Raw genomic sequence first — 17,392 nt, forward strand, 5'->3', positions numbered from 1 at the left:
TGGTTTCAAACATACTTACTTCTAGAACCCTGGGGGCACTACAAATCCTGACCACCCCTGCCCACTCCCAAGGGCTCCCCCTGCCTCCCCACAGCCCAGTGCCCTTGGCTGGGGTGGTGGGATGGGCCCTGAATGCCAGGCTCTGCTACCACACACCCAGGGTGCCTCCAACTCTCACAGCCCTGGGACCCTCCAAACATCATGTGGCCCTGATCGTTTTTGTAGATGAAAATTGGGGGTTAAGTTACTTTTAAAAAGGGGCATCTAGAATTTGACCAAGTGTGCTCAAAGTACTGAATGAGTTAATGGTTTGTTGGGATACAATCACATCTACAAACTTTGTAATAGATGCAATAAATCTTTTAAAAAGGCCCTACAAATCTGGTCTGTGGAAATTCCCTGTGAAGAAACAGAGCTCAGGTGAAGCATATGATTTATAGATAACTGGGCTTTAGTCAGTAAGTTGGTTTTGCCTCTGGAGCAGAAATGGAAATCTGCATGCAATGGGATACAGTTGCTGATAGAGACAGGAGTAATTTAAATCTGTTTTAAAAGTCCAGGTGCTAAGAGTATTTTGAGATCTAAGGAAGGAAGAGATGTCTGTTTTTGTCAGACACTTTGGTCAGATACAGACTTCAGCAACTACTGGGGAAGGGTAAAAAGGTCAGAAAGACTGGGTGAAGATGAGTCCTGGCCCATGTAATGCAGCAAATGTAACTGAGGGATAATAAAATAGCCTAAGAGACCATCTGAGAGAAAAGCCAACCTAGCAAATGCCAAAGCTGTGCTGCATGGAGCAAGAGAGAGGTGGGAGCAAGGAAAGGGACCCAAGGACCAGACACCTCACCACCGACCACCTGCACAAGGGAGTAAGATCTTCACAGCCTGTGAGAGATGTCTCATCAGAGAAGTGGAACTGAACTTTTGGTCCATTCCTGGTCCTCACCCAAGCTGAAAGCTGAGCCGGTATGCACGTGAGCAGCTTCAAAAGGAAGTAATTTACCTTAGGCACACAATCAGTGAAGGAATTTCTACCGATTAAAAGAAAATCGGAGCTGTGCAGAACTGGCCAAGTCTCCAGATGTTCACGGAGCTTGTACATTGTGTCTGTGGGGTTTTCCAAATTCCAAAACAATTGCATAAAATGAGTAAGAGACTAGTTTGGGGTCATTTTCAGAGCGGGAAAAGGAAATGCCATGTTTCAAACCCCCTTTCCTATGAAACACAGATGCTAGTGCTTACAAACTGTGAGCAGAACTGACACGAAAAGACATAGAAGGAGAAAAGGAAGGAGCTTGTTGGAGTGACTGTTCCCCTCTGCTCCCAAAACCCCTTTTCTGCAATCCTTCCTGCAACTTTTCAGTCATTATAAATCTTTAAAAAGTCTTAGGAGTTTAACTCTTTTGCAATGCTTTCCCACCACAAGAGAATGCTCATTCTTTCTGCAATGTATTTTTAGGCTGCATGAAACTGGTCCTATTCTATTGGTAATGTTTTCTTGTAATTTACTGAAAATTTCATTTAAAAAAACACAGGCAGCTGTTATTGGATGACTGGTTCAAAGTTTTCACGAATTCCTACGCCACAGACCGGGGTACAATGCAGTAGCCAGACTTGTGCGCTACATTCCAGTAACATGGTGTCAAACAAAGTATTCAATCAGAAAGTCAAAATAATTCAACAAATACCTCCAATCTGACTCAGTCCTCGCCAAACTAGGGCTTGTATGAGAGGGGAAGCTTTCTGGCACAGTCATTGTGGAAAAAAAAAACCTGTTTCCCTAGAGTAACTTTGGAAGTGCAGTAGTCTGGAATAGAATTACAGAGCTCCTACATTGGAATCTACACCTTAGAATCTACAGGAAAATAATGATTTAGGCTAACTTCTGTGTGAGCTGATACCACGTAGAGAGGTGAATTCAGGTGAATTCAGGTGAAATCCTTTGCAAATCTTGAGTTTCAGAGCAATGGTAGGAAGGTAAAACCTCTTTACCTAGGAGTAGAGATTAGGGGGGTGACAAGAGAAGTGATCCCCCAGCAGCCCCCAGGATGCAGCAGAATGTCTCTCAGCTGGGCTTGGCAAGCTGCAACAGGGATGCTGCCCAAGGGACTCTGTGCTGTGCTACCAGCAAGCTGGGAAGTATTTCTGCTTTTTCTGCCAGAAGCCACTGTCACTGGCCATGGATGAAGGTAAGCTAGTGTGAGCTGCTGGCCTCTAGGAGCTGGCCATGTCCAAGGCAGTCGCTTTCTGCCCAAAACTTGTTTCCCACCTTGTTTCTGTGTGATGGGACAGGCAGCCACAGCCCCCACATAGGCTCTAACAGGTACTTGTCTGGCAGAAAGTCCCTTTTGTGTTGGTTTGTCCCAGTGCTAACCTTGACAGCACATCAGTTTTCATGGATGTCACTCTGTGAATCTCCAAGACCAGCACAATCCCATTTTGGACATGACCTATCTCAAAGCCAAACATCTTTTACCTGCTCTCTTCCTTATTCAGATAATTTTTTTGACACAAAGGTGAAACTAGAAAGTTTTTCCTTGAGTGTATGTATTCTTAAACTTGCTTTTAGTGGTGCTCTATGTGTTGGCTGTCACACCTGAAAAAATGAAAGTTGCAGACTCGTGATTATTTCTACTATCAAGGACTGGTCTCCCACAACTCTACTCACATGTTCAAACTCCCAAACCGATATCAGGGTTCTGCCTGTGACAGAAAAGCAGGATACTGAATTTGCTTTCGTTACGGCTGCGACTTATTCTTTGGTACATTTCTTTCTGCAATGTGAAGGAATTAGGCCATTATCGGCAAGATTTGGTTTTCCTTTGCTGCGTTTCTCGGGCTATTAGTTACTGCAGGGTCAAAATTATGAATAAGATATGTCTCCAAAACCTGAATACTTTAAATCTGCTTTGCAGAAATGTGAAAGACTGGGAAAATATATAAAGGAGGGCTACTTTCATTTACAGCGATGTCTCAGTGAGTGGTTGCTGCAAGATGTGTTTAGCAAAGGAACACGGATAAGGCTGAGGAGAGCTCGCAGACAAGTTTGCTACACGTTTACCTAAGGGCTGCCTGTCCGCAGCAGAACCCTGCAGGTACGGATTCTTTAACCACCTCGGGCAGCACCTCTCGCCGGATGGCGGAGCTTCGCACGGCGGTGTGCTGCCGGGCACGGGAGTGGAGCCGCCCCCAGGCCGGGGCGAGCCTCCGCTCCCCTTCCAGCGCCCGCGCTCCTTCCACTCCGCATTCCAGCGTGGGTTTCCGCGCCCCGAGCAGCCGGACACGCGTCCCCAAGTTCGGCGTGCCGGGGGCAGCAGCGGGACGGGACGGGACGGGACAGGAGTGGAGCCGGGGGGCGCTGCCCGCGCTCCGGCCAGGGCGGGGCGGGGCGGGGGCGCGTCTGAGCTCGGCGCAGGGAGCGGCGCGGTCCCGGCTCCGCCTCTGCTCCTGCCCCGCCTGGACGGGACGGGGCGGCCCCGGGCAGGAGCGTGCGGCGGCGGCGGGAGCTTTCCTTGTCCTCCTCCTGCTCCGCGTCAGCCCCGCTGCCGGCTCCCCGCGGCGGCTATGCGCTGCCGGGACCGCCCGGCCCAGCGGCGCTGAGGGGGCGGGCGGACAAAGGCTGCGGTGCCGGCGCTGGGGCGCGATGGAGCGGCGCGGCGGCTGAAGCGGCTCGGTGGGGCGAGCCGAGCTGAGCCGGGCCGGGCCGGACCGGACGAGAGCGGCACATGGTGCGCGGCTGGTGCCCGGCGCTGCGCACCCGCGGGCGGGCCGAGGGGCCACCATGGACAACTTCTTGGCGGAGGTGAGCGCGGGCCGGTGGGATCATCCTCCTTCTCCAGCGTGGGGTGGCTTTTGTTGGGCAGGATACCGGCAGCAAGGCGGCGGGAGGTTCACGGAAAGTGTTCCTTCCCTCGAATAGTTCGGTTTGCCCGGTGTTCACAGGAGCAGCGCCCGCGGAGCGGGAGGCAGGCAGGGAGGGAGGGAGCTGCGCCCCCCAAATTCCCGGCCTCTGTGGCTGTGGCCAGGGCGGAACTGGGAGCCGCCGAGCTGGAGCGGTGCTGCCGCGGGCTGCCCGCAGCCGGGCGGGCGCTCGGCGCTGACTGGGGCTCATTAGAGCGGCGGGGATGGAGGCTCCGGTACCGCGGCTCTGCCCGCCAGCCCCGCGGGACACGGGCAGCGGGGACCTCCGTGCGGACCCTGCCCCGCTTCCTGCTGCCGGCGGCGGGGCAGCCTCTGAAACCCTGCCTGGCTGGGAGTGAGTGGGGAGTCCCTCCTCGGGGGTTCCCTGCGCGAAAGCCGGGGAGAGCGCTTTGTCCTCCCTTGCACGGGCACCAGAGGCTTCAAACGAGGGAGGTTTCAGAGGCAGGGCTGCCGTTGGGCACCTTTTTTAAAGGTTTGTTTATTGAGTGTATGTTATTAAGTACAGAAGAAATCTACAAAATGCAAAGGAGGGAGACTGAAGTCCTCAAAGTCGTTTGAGCTTTACCGTGGTCTTGTGGATCTTGACGACTTCAGTGTGTGGGGTGAGGAAACCAAATCACCAAATCAAATTGCTACGGACTCAGGGTATTTGACAGAACTTGGGTCCTCTTCTGGTCCAAGCTAGCTGAATTTCGTGCAACAGTATTTTACTGGATCAGTTTATCCCGCCTGGTGTCGACACAGCCTTATGAACATAAAGTGTGCAGGATCAATGTGTACTCTGTGTGCATGTTGTGCCTGCAGTTTGCTGGCAAAGCCCGTGACTGGGTTGTGACTTCTGGTGCCTGCCTGCACACTTGCTTTAATTGCACCTCTTGCCGAAGCAGTTGCTGTCAGGGTTGTAAATACAAGCCAGACATATGTTTTACAGGGCTATGATTAATCTGCAAAACTGTCCTTTGCCCTCATGAAACAACGTCCCTCGTGTTCTTGGTGCTGCTGTTGATGCTTCCACAAGAAAAATAAGTGATCTGTTTACTGAAATAGTAATTAGTCAAATAAAAGAAGGTCATACACTTTATTGCTTGTTGGCTTTTCATTTGTCAGACAACAAAAGTTCTGTCAAGTGCAATAAGAAGGAAGAAATGCAGGATTACCTTTGATGAAGTCTGAGTTAAGTAGTCATACTGCTTTTTTTTTTCCCTTTAGAGGATGTAGCCCTCACCTTTCAAAAGCTTGTAAGCCATGAGCAATATGGTAGTATTAACCTAGCCTTGCAAAATCAGTCTGAAGAGTCATTCGCCCCAACACAAAGTACTGCAGTGTGCCCTACATAAAGGTGAAGAAGAGTGTTCTTGGTTTTGACTCCCCTATTAGGCAAAATTACTTGCTCTAGGGAAAATACAAGTAAATTTTGCCAGTCTGTGTTAGCATTTCAGCATATATTTATGTTAATCTGTGGTTGCTTCATGTGGACTTTGATCTTTCTTAAGAACTTTGACTCCCTTTCAACATGTTGATATTACTTTAAAAGATCAGTAAATATAGCACCTTGACTTTAATCTGTATCCAAAGTCCCACCCACAAGTATAAACATTTTCCTTCCCTCACTCTGTAGCAGAGCATATGTAAATGGAAAATAGGGAGCATGAGGCACAATAGCAGAAATACACTGAGTTTGACCCAGCTACCACAGAAGAATGTGTGTTGAAGGCACTGGATTGAGCCACTAGGTAATTTAATTTGTGCGAGGCAGACATCCTGCAGCTGCTCTTTGCAAAAATATTTGCTGACACTTATCTAAGGGAATTACTGTTCTCGTTAAAATAAGTTATAGTGTGAGGAAGAAGGAGGGAGCTGGATGAAAGGCACAGGTGAAAAGCCCAATCTGCTCTGGTCTTCTTTGTCAGTGATGTAAGCATGCTGATACGATTATATTTTGGGAGAAAAGCTGATAGTGGGAAGGGTAAATACTGGCACTTCAGAGGGGTCATTCGTCAGCATCATCAAGAAGCTCCTGTTTGCCACACTGGAGGCAGAAGTGTCTTCAGTCTGGCTGTTGCAGAAAATACTATATACTCAAAGGTGTTAATAGGAAAAGAAGCAAAACCCTGCATTGTTATTTCTCCCATATTTTTCCTCAGCTAAATGCTAAATATAACATACTTCAGTACAGGGTGATGCTTACTGGAAAAAAATGAGGCAACTGAGTGAGACACCTCCAGAGAGCAGGAGGTGCATCACACAGGAGGTACTCCTGTTGGGACTTGCTCCCTTAAGTGAGGTGTGGGATAATGCCAGGCTCCTGCCAATCATCTGACACTGCTGTCATTTGTGACTTAGCAGCTCTTTGACTTCTCCATCTTGCTGCCCAGTTTCCTTTCTTTGCTTTCTTAGTATTCTTAGCTTTTAGCTTTTATTGTTAAAGGACAACAAGTGGTTGTACTTATCTCCTGAGAAGCCTTGATTTCCATCCCTGTCCCAATTTTCTAGCTCAACCAATTTAAAAAAACCCCATGGCTCTAAGTAAAAATTGGGCTAGAAAAGGTTGTCCTGTAACTTACACCCCAAAATGCTTTAATTGCTGCAAGGTATTAATGTAATAACAAAGTTGCATTCTAAATGCAGAGAAAAAGTGTTTTCTGAGGCTTTTTAAAAGGCTGTTGATTGGTCTATGCTACCTTACAGTCTTTTGAAGGAAAGTTGGAGGTAGAATTGTAAGGTGGTTTTTTTTGTTTTTGTAGTCATATTTGCTTATCTGAAGTATTAAAACCTGTAGAAATCATGTATGTGTATGTGCAACAAAGCCATTCAGCTCCTTTACTTAAAACAGCCTGAAAAAATTGTTCCCATATGTTTTACCAATAGCAAGAGTGCTCTCAAGGGAACAGGCTCCTGTGGTAACTGAGGTCAGACTTTTTTCCAGTGAGAATGCATCCCTGCTAAAAGGAGATGTATGCCACGAGGGAAGGAAGAAAGTAATTTCCAGAAGAGGCAGAAGACAAGGAGAGGGGAGCTCAAACTGCCCCTTCAGCATCTCAAGTTCCCAAGCAGGGCTTATCAGGGCAGCAGGGGAAGAGGATGCAGAAGTCAGGTTTATCTTCTTCCTCTTACATGGTAGTCACTTTGTCCAATATGTACGGGATGTTGCACTGAGCCATGGTTGCTGTCCTTGTCACAGAAGAAGTGTGATATTTGCTGATTCAGTGGGGGTCAGAAAGGGCTTGAGGCTGGGAGAAACTTCTGTAGGTCATCTTGTCCAAACCTGACCTCCAAGCTCAGCTCCTGGGGAACTAACTAGTGGCATGGTGTGCATAGTGGTGGCTGCAGGGATTGTTTGCGTTTAGTTGTTGCCAGCCTTCAAGGATTCCTTCCACCCTTGCAACTTGGAAATTGAGGAAAAGAGAGGAGAACAAATTTGTGTCCTGCCTTCTGTGTAGCATGTCTGGGTAGATGATGTTGAAAGCAGATCACCATAAAAGCATCACCATCATAGAAGTCCTGCTGATGTTTCTCCAACACTGCGCAGGAATTTATTTGGAACTGTGGGGTACCCTCCCCATGTCCTTTGAGGCACAGCAGATACTCTGTGTCTACCATGCTTTTATTTGTAGCATTACTACTGGTACCTCCAGTTCGGAATGGTTTCCTTCATTTCTGCTCTCTGCAGTTGCACATACTTGCCTGTGTACCCTGTTTTAAGGAGCGGGCTCCCAGCATATATTCTGAGGCTGAAAGTGTTGAACCTCCCTCTGTGGGAAGTATATGAGACAAAAATTTAGGAAGCTGTCAGAGGAGGTATCTGCTTGAACCTGGAAGCTCTTAATTCAGTTACACAGCTTGCAGCAAGCTTTTCCTTGATGCTCTCTTGTTGCAACATTTGGCAGATCACGGCCTCACAGCACTGAGTCCTTTGAGAGATTCATCATCTGCACCTTGGCACCACCAAGGTTATTGACCTAAAGAGAAAACCTGGTGATGCAAATAATATACATCGATATACATGGATTCTGGCTGTGCTGTGCAGCACAGTGTATGCGTTTGAGATGACCTTTGAAGTCTTCCCAGTTTTCATTTACAAGTGTTTTGATGATAACACAAGCATGGGTCTGATGTTCCAGCTTTTGGTATTGACTTTGCCGTCTAAAGGACAGCAAAGTTGCCCTTTAGACTGGTGGGGCAAAACCATCATCGTGTGAGTGATGGCATAAAGTTGTGTCTGGAGACCATCTGAGTGCCAAAGCCATGCCAAGCAGAAACAGTGGCTGTTTTGGCTGTTGACTTCGGCTGTGTTCTCTGAATTTTCTGAGCTGTGACATCTCATATTTAGGTTTTTTTGAAAGCTGATGGTTGTTTTGTCTACAGTTATTTTTTGGTTAATTAGAGAGCACTGTGTTTTGAATAGAAGATGTTTCAAGGGGGGCTTAGCACTACCTTATCAAGTCAGAAAGATGAAGTTTTTTTCAGGTTTGTTTCTCCAAGTTGGAAATCACATTCAGCTCATCAGTATCACATAATGGTTACTGCCCACCACTGATACTTCACATGTGCCTTTCATAAGAAAAATTTGTGCAACTGAAACATTGTCGTCGCTGGGCTGGAGCCTAGCAACCCTGCTGGCACTGCACATTCTGTAAAATGACACAAGAATTCTCTTAAAGCTGCAAAATACGTAAGTTTTGAAGTTGGCAATAGAGGCTCTACATTCTGCAGGGTCTGCTTGTGGTTTTTTTTGCTATGTTCAGTCAGTCTCCAACCAAAGAAAAGCTGTGAAACCCACTATTACAGAAGACTTGGCTGCTTCTGAGTCTGGGCGCTTTTTTTAACGTTCTGGTGACACCTCACTGAAATGTTCACTTTTTTTTGGTCTTTTCCCTAATTGTATGTTTGTGCTAGCACTTTGTGGGTAAGCTATTTTGCTCTAACAAGATGTTCTTCTTTATACATGTTTTCATTTGGTGAGTACTGTATATGGGTGATATTGACAGTTGTGAACCACTTCAGTTTTGGTTTTTTTTTGTTTCAGAGCTGTCACACCGCCTGCTGGCTGGTAAAAGGGAATAGTGTTTGAAAGCATGGCTAGTCCCAACTTATTTTTGAGGCCAAGTGGCACGGGCTGTTATCAGAAATGTTCCACTTTTTTTTTCATGATTCTGTGATGGCAGGAGAGGACCACTTTAGGGGAGAGAGGGAAGCAAAAAGGAAGGGTAGTTTGAGCTTTCAGTGTCATGTGGGGAGTTTAGTGCACTGGTCCAATGATTAACCTGAGAAACTGTGCAACCTTTCAGTGCTCTTGTTGCCCAAGTGCCTCAAAAGATAGAAGGAAAAGTTTGGGGCCCCTTATCAATAATTATGCATGGTTGTACCACAATGAGTACAAATGCCCTGGTGATTTCAGCTGAATCTTTGTTTTCAGTGTGATAAGACCAATATAGTCTAATGAATCTGTTTTTTGACTTTAGAAAATAGCTGGAGAAAAGCTGGTTCTTTGTGCTGGAGCATATGTGTGAATATCTACATACAGTGTCACTGTGCTAACCAACCCCTAGCGGGTGAATAATGTGCCTCCCTCTTTTTTTTAATTTCAGTATGGATTGCTAATACTGGTGGTACTTTTAAAAAAATTTCTCTTGGACGGGTGCAGACCCAGTGGAAGGTGCAGCAGTCTCCAGCCAAGAGCAGGAGCAGCAGCTCCACCCCTGGAGCGTCTGGCATGTTGACTGCAGTCAGTGGCAGTTCTGAAGGGAAACGTGTCCTCTGGGTAGTTTGATCTCACCAACCTTTTTGGCTGCAGGGCCAGTATTTTTCCTTAGTGAATCACCATCTCCAGATGTGGTCAGAGCCAGGAACATAGTTTTGGGTGGAGTACGGGTAGAAGGGCAGGAGGTAAAAGTCACGCTGAATTAAGACTTTTGCTGAGAGTGCAAAAAAAAATTCTCAGCCTTAAGTCACTAATTGGGACAACTTTACAAGTTTTGGGATGTGACATCAAAACTTGCTAGATTGATTTTGACTTCAGGCTTGTATCAGAGCGTCATGGCTTAGGTGCTCTCATTTCTCTTGGTTTTTCCTGATATTTATCATTGTGACATTTTAAAACATTAGTGAGACATAATTGAGGATGATTTGGGGTTGGGACCATAGATAATGGTAAATTACTGGGTTTAGGTATTATTGGTTCAAATTTTGCATGGTGGCTTTTTTCTTCTCTAATTATCTAGGATTTTCTAAGATGTCCTATGTCTGAAATATGAGCATTATCCATTGGCAATATTTACTGTAATGCAACTTTGTTCTGGACAGACCCCCGATTAAGAAAGGTTAAGTGGATTATCCTTTTCTTTTAAAGTCTGTTAAATAGCTCAAACGCTCCATTTTTATAAAGGCAGAACTTTTCAAAGTTTGGTTCAGAATGGGAACTGATATTGACTATGCTCCAAATCTGCCTTTGTGAAGTAAACTATATCCATGCTAAAGAAACAATGGCTTTGCTTGGTGGAAAATATGAGCATTATATTGGGAAAATATTCTGGGAAAGATGCATTAGGAGAGAAGGAATGAGTAAAGACTGCTTGTATTTCTATATGTTCCTGTAAGAAGAAGGGGGATGTTGAGGGAGAATATACTGTCTACTTCTAGACTAATTTCTGCAAGGCTGGTGATTAATACTGTCATCTGAGGTAGGTTCAAATATCATTTGTACTTGTTGCTGATATTCCGAGCCAGGACAGCCAATGTAGGGATGTCTGGCAGCTTTTCTGCAAGGTCTTGTTCCGTGGGCATTGTGACTGGATGGACACTTTGCCATTGCAGACCAGTGACTGACTGGGGAAGGCTACGGAGTTGATTCAGCTGTAAATGCGTCATACCCGTGCTTGTTTTACTCATAAATGTAAATACTTGCTCTGTATTTAGCTGCTGTTTTCCTTTGGACCAAGTGACCTTTTTTCAGTCCAGCTTGTGAAAGCCTTTTTATTTGATATAAAGCTTAGGGAGTTGGGTTTGATTTTTTTTTTCCATTGAAATCACAAATCTGAGTGATGTTGAAGTAACTTAATAATATATGGGTTTTATTGTTGAATAGGTTACTAGGAACAGCACAGTTTTGGCTCACATTGACATGGCATGGCAGAAATTGGGGTGTGTTTGGTCTTGCTGGCCAAAGTTAACATTTCTGTTTTCTGTAGGCTCTTCTGTAGAGGGGTTTAACATAAAATTTCTATATGAGATCTTGTAGTTTTTCCTAGTGTGCAGTTGTGCTTAGGTGTTTTTTCACCAAGGGGTAGCCACAGTCAGTAACTGGAAAAAAAACGAGGCACACTTCTGCCCTTTTTGAGGCTTTGAGGCAAACTGCAGTTTATCCTGGTGTATGGAAGGAAGTCTTCAAAAGTGAAAGGGTACTGGTCACTTGTAGGGTTTGCTAAACTTGCATTGAAAATTCAGAGGCAATAAGCTGACTTTCTTACTTGTGTCAGTGACCCTGTCCCCAGTGGGTAAATGTAAGCATGTTGGAGCAGAGCCTAAATATGGGAGTCAGTGTAATACTTTTTACTCCTTCTAGGATTAATGGCATACTGCAGGAAAACTTTCTAGAGGATAGACCTTACTCCTGTACAATCCAGTGTCCTGCCAGACTTTAGATTTGAATAGGCTTCCTGTATTTGTATGTTAACACCTTATAGCAGACACATACACTGTTTCAGTGGGGCATGTTGCCTGGTTTATGGTATTAGACTTTCTTTTCTTAGAAGGTATGTTGTCTTCATCTTGCAGCAAGCCTCGCTAGGCTTTTGATCTAATATTAAGCTAAGGTGAATGTTCAAGAAATCAATGTTCTTTTTAATCCATCTCTTAGATGGATTAAATGTTTCTATGACATTTTTGGTTTGTTCAAATGAGGGAAGGAGGAAGAAAGAGAGGGTAGCTCAGCAACAGATTTTAGGGACCAAGCTGTGCCTTCACACGGGATCCTGGCTGATGGTATGCACAGGGTGAAGGGCTGTGTTGGAGAACTCAGGAAATAAAAGATTAACTGCCCTTTGATGTATTAGTACTGCCTTTTCCTATATATTCTTGGGAAACTATTCATAATCCTTTATTATAAGTCAGTGGTAGAAGAGTGTGTTTATACAAGTCTCTTTTGGAGAATGTCCTTAAGGGCATTGCTGTAAGGATGGACACCTTAGCAGAGGAAAATGTTTGGTTGTTGCTTTTTCCCCTGGGGGGTAAAACTATATTCCCACTCTGAGCAGGTTTAGCAGAGGGCACTTTATCGTGCACATCTGGCTCTATACTGGGGTTGTCGTTAAAACTATTGAGGGTCTTCTGGGTTGTGTTCTCTGTTGTTAACTTCTTGGCATGGTAATGCTGGCAGAGTGGCACCCTGCTGCCCGAGTCTGCTATCATGGTTCCAAAGTCAGGATTGATTGTGGTGCCAGTAGCACAGCCTCAGGTACAGAGAGACCTGAGGCTCAAGGATTGCTGAGTACCCGCTGCCAGCTGGAATTACAGAGCATTACTGAAAGTTGTCATCAGAGTTAACGCTTCAAATCCCTTGGCCCTCTTTCTCGTACAGACTTTCAGGAGGCTTTAGAGAACTACTTTTGATGACCTTTCTAGCATCTGGAGAAAACATTTCTGTAGTTCTTGAAATGATTGTGTACTGTAAAAGTGGTGCTGCTGGCAAAGCCTTGTGTAGTTATGGTGTTGTGTACTGCATGTGCCTGTTGATCTTGCTTAGAGAAATGCAGGATTTCTCTGAAAGGTTCTCATGCCTTCTCTTTTGCATTCAGCCAAATGGTCCTGGGTTTGGGGACAGGAGATAAGAGAAGTTTATTCCTTGTTTTTAAAAAGTGTTGATGTTTATAGCATTTTCGGAAATGGATTATTTGTTCTTATTTTAGTTGCTGTTGTTTAGAGTGACATTAAAATGTTTTCTCAGATTAAGTTAAATATATTTGTTAAGAGAATGGGATTGTTTTCCTTATGAAGTTGTTTATCTTGAGAAGAAGTCAAATCCTTTTGTTTAATGTACACATCTGATTACAGAGCCAGTGGACATCATTTCTGTTTGACCATTTTAGTGGATGAAACCCAACTTTGTGCCTTGGTCAGGTTATATTTTTATTTGCTTCAGAAAGGAGCCAAGTTGGCGGGACACAAGTCACGTCAGGAGTCACACTGGAGTTCACGTCAGGACGAGGAGTAGATGCTCGTTCTGTAGGTCAGACTTCTTCCTTTGTTGGTTGTCTTCTTGGATCTCTTCCCCTTATTAAATATAGACTGGGTTTGTGATTAGGGTTTATCCCCTCATTACAGCTTTCTGGTGATGGGTACGATGAATAGGTTTGTTTGGTGTGTCCAATCAATTAGTATATTCCCCAGAAGAAAATAAGAGCAGCGTTTACAGCAGGGCTTTGAAGGGTGGCATTTCCTGCTGCCTTTCAGACCGTGTACCAGGAGGAGTGTCCCATGAAGTGAGCTCTTTGTTCTTGAAACTCCAGTCAGATTCTGCCGTGTGATACTTGATAAGCTATTTAAAGGAATAAACCTACGCAGCAAATCTTTCCTAGAAAATGTAATTGTGCAGCAGCCCCTTTTTTTCCTCCTTGCAATGACATTTTCTGATAATTTGCACACCAAATTTGAGAAGCTTTAACAGATGATAGGTGGGATTTTGGCGTTTTCACAGCGCTTAAGGCAAAAGGCTGATTCTCTGTTTTATGTTAGTTTTAAGAGTCTCTACTCCCAGTTTCTGTTCCTATCACACCATTTCTGCCATCATTTTGCCTTGGTGATCCAGTACCTTAAATGACCAGGACTCTGGTACAGTAGTTAATATCCCAGATTTCTTTTGTACAGAAGCCCATGAATAAACTTAATTGCAATGTGATGAAATAGTTATATTAAAATTTTACTATGTAGTAACACCTTTGTCAGTAGGATGCCTTTGTACCATGCAGTTAAGGTGGAGATGCCATCAGTACCTGATGGAGGACAGAAAGTGGTATGGAAATCTGTGCATCCTTTGCTGGTGGCTTGTTCTTAGCACTCCTTAGTGAGTGGAAAGGGAAAACACTGAGTCAGGGAATCCTTCAGACAGGGTTCAGGAGTTACTGTGTTCCAGGTGCTTTTGGACTCAGGCAAATAAAGGCTGTAATTCTGAATTTTGATTTCTTGAACTTGTGTGCCACTTCCAGAAACACTTCTTTATATTGCTTGGAAACATTTGATTTGAAAAGTGCACTGTTGCTTTATGCAGTCAGGCCACAAAAGCTTTGCTGTTTTCCTGGGAGTTTTTTTCTTTTCCTGCTGGAAGGCATCAGAGGTTTTGGTAGGCAATATGAGCTGTGGCTGCCCAAGAGCACAGGGATGTGCCTCCCACTTTGCATGTAGACATTAGGTAAGAAGAGTGGCTTCACATAAATCAATGGCTAAATTGAAGGGACAAGAATGGCTTAAGACAGCAAAGGCTCAGATACCTGCTGGAACAGATCATGAGTCACAGTGCTGCTGAGATGGCCCCAGGGACTCCTGGGGGTGTGAAGGAGAGGAGCTAGCATCAGACTCTGAGCAGAAGCAGATGTTTTATGCTGCTTTGTAGTTCCTTTCAAATTTGTAGAATAATCTTCTGTTGCTGTCCTCTAACCAGCTGGAGTTTTCCTAGCTGTAGGTTTTGAGTGTGTATTTGTTGGTTGGGTCTTTGGTATTAGAGAATCATAGAATATCCTAAGTTGGAAGAGACTTGCAAGAATCATTGAAGTCCAACTCCTAGCCCTGCACAAGACCCCCCAGACTCTCCTGGCTGCCAAGGCACTGCTGGCTCATGGTCAACTTGCCATGGACCAGGACCCCCAGGGCCCTTTTCAGAGTACTGTTCTCCAGCCTCTGGTACCCCAGCCTGCACATACATTCATGTCTGCCCCATCCCAGGTGCAGAATCCAGTACTTTCCCATGTTGAACTTCATTTGGCTGGTGATTGCCCAGCCCTCTGATTTGTCTTAGTCTCTCTGAAGGACCTCTCCTCCTGTGAGGGGATTAGCAGCTCCTTCTATTATAAATGCCAAAATTTTGCAGTGTCTTGGATTTTATAGTAGTCTTTTTAAAGATTTTTTTTTATTATTATTGATATTGAGCAATGATGTGCTTCTAGATAGTTTGGTATAGGCATATTGGAGAAATCTGGGTTTTCTCCTCAAGAAAGCTGCTGTAACATATGTTGCAAAAAATAGGACTTGGCATTTGTTAGTAGTGCTTCATGGGTGGCAAAAATTATTTTAATAAAATCTTCCCTTTGCGGTTTTATTGACTGAAGTTCCTACTTTTTGTTACTGTGTGATCATCTTTTCCACTCACTTTGTTCCAGACACTCTACCAGAGGAACTAATAGTCAGCAAGTGGCTCTTTCTCTCCAGAAGTCCAGTTGTGGTATTACCAATTGTTTTTTAGGAAAGAGCTGCATTTTTATCTGATCTTTGTAACTGTTAGAAAAGGGAACGATTTCACGAGTTCTCTGTCACTTGGCAAATGCTTTGCTGCTGAGGCTGCTGGAGGTAGTCTGTACCTGAGACCATTGGGATGTTTGCCCTTTACATCTCCACTTGTGGTGGAAGGGTCTGAGACCACCACAAAGTAAGGATGCTCCTTGTGAGGGCTTTGGAGAAGAAAAGGTTGTGTCATTAAGCTCAAAGGTCTGACTCTGTAAGGTGCTGGTTCCTTTATGGGTGTGTATATTTATTTAGCTTGCTGATATTTTACTGTACTCCAGCTGCAATGCTGTGCCGTTCCTTCCTTTCCCTATGTACAAGTGAAGAGGAAAGGCGTGGGGGAAGAGAATACCTTGTATTGTTTGCTGATGTAGATCTAAACAGGATATTTGTGCCTTCTGTTAACCTGTTGTTCCTTGCTAATGCTGTTGTTACCTACAATTCTTGTATATTGCGTGTATTTAAATTTAGAAAATTATTTGGCACAGCTGCTGTGTCTGCACAGGAGGAAATATATGTCAATGGATTGTTGCAAGGTTATTTAGAAGCAAAAAAAATTTATTAGTTTGTGTATTTTCTCCTCCTTTCTGACCTTTGCAGTTGGAATTAACTGAAGCAGTAAAAAAAACCAAAAAACAAAATAACAATATTGGTGTTTGCTTGTTTATTTTTCCCAGTGGCCTGGGAAGCTTGTTCACAGCTCAAAAGCCATAGTGAGCAAGAATAACATAAATGTCTGAATTGCTGAAAGCTTAAATTCCCTGATGGAAAGGTGGTTTGTTGAGGGGAAAAAATAAGGTCAGAAGTAGTAGCCATTAGTGGCTATAAATAAAGTTACTCATTTAGGCCCTCAGACGGATAAAAGAGAGAAGTTGTTCCAGTTTTTCATCTTTACCATGTGGTAAAAAGTAAGGTATGTCATGCCCTGCCGTTTTTTAGATGGCTTTAAAAATAGCTCCACTTGTGCTGTTTTCTGCTCAAAGGAAAGTTTTCAAGTGTACTTGGATAAGTGAGGAAAGCTGTTTGGCCCCAGTCTGAAATAAATACATGAGTTTATGAATCATTTCACTTTTAGTAAGTTGTGTTCCCTGCAGGGTGGTGTCTATTCTGTCAGTACATTTACAGTTCTGATAAAACTCTGAATTTTGTTTTTAACCCATATCTGTGATCATGTGAACAATATGGAAATGGTGTAGGGAGTACCTAATGTGTACCCATGGGTAAATTGGCCTAGTCTTTTGAAAAATAAAACGTGGTTTGCAACCTCGTGAAGTAGCAGACTGATTTTCTTTCTTTGGGACAACAGCCATGGAAGTGAGGAGGATGCAACAAGCCAGCCTGAAGTAGCAATGGACTGAGACTGCCCTGGGGGACCCTGGTAGAGTCTAGAAGACTCCAGGGGCTCCCTGCTGAGTTTGGGAACCACTTCAGACAGACGGCTGGTTTTCCTAGGCTCCAGGTGTTGGGATTAACCTTATTCAGAAGGGCACCAAGTGCAGTCTGGGTCTTTCTGTGTCTTTATTGCACTGGGTACAGTGCTAAACCCACAAATTACACTTTCAGTTTAGAAGTCTTTGTTTAAGAAGCAACTCCCTTCTATGCTTAGTTGTGTTTTGGCCCAATTAAGTGAAGGATTTTGGGGCTTGCCTGAATAGCTAAGTAATAATTAACCTCTCTTTGACTTAGTGGTGCAGAACTAGAACGTTCATCTTAGAGCTTGATTTCTTCTGCCTTGGTGTTGACTGACCGAGCAGTGACACGTGTTATGTCCTCTTTCCCCTTTAATACCAAGCGTGTTTTTGGACATGTTACATTTGTTGAGCTTCTTTGGAAAGTAATAATAAAGGTGAAATGCTCGAGGGCTTATCCTGAGTCCAAAGCTTAGCACTGAGTGTCCCACTCGTGGCTCCCAGCTCCCTGTGTGCATTTTGCCCAGCAGTTCTCCCGAGGCTGAAGAAGCTGTTCTAAAGGTCTCTCCTGAGCC

At 44.5% G+C, this 17,392-nt stretch overlaps 1 protein-coding gene across 1 annotated transcript in view; it reads left to right on the top strand.

Moving 5' to 3' along the window:
* The first annotated feature begins 3,615 nt into the window (after positions 1-3,615).
* The window catches only part of LOC106863747 (unconventional myosin-X-like), a 95,838-nt gene continuing 82,061 nt past the window's right edge, over positions 3,616-17,392 (top strand). The window contains exon 1 of the mRNA XM_088170823.1: positions 3,616-3,802. Coding sequence (XP_088026949.1) covers positions 3,782-3,802 — 21 coding nt within the window. The 5' untranslated portion in view covers positions 3,616-3,781. The remainder of the gene's footprint in view (positions 3,803-17,392) is intronic.

Source organism: Sturnus vulgaris, chromosome 1 (genome assembly GCF_052056855.1).
Source record: "Sturnus vulgaris isolate bStuVul1 chromosome 1, bStuVul1.hap1, whole genome shotgun sequence".
In the NCBI taxonomy this organism is placed as follows: Eukaryota; Metazoa; Chordata; class Aves; order Passeriformes; family Sturnidae; genus Sturnus; species Sturnus vulgaris.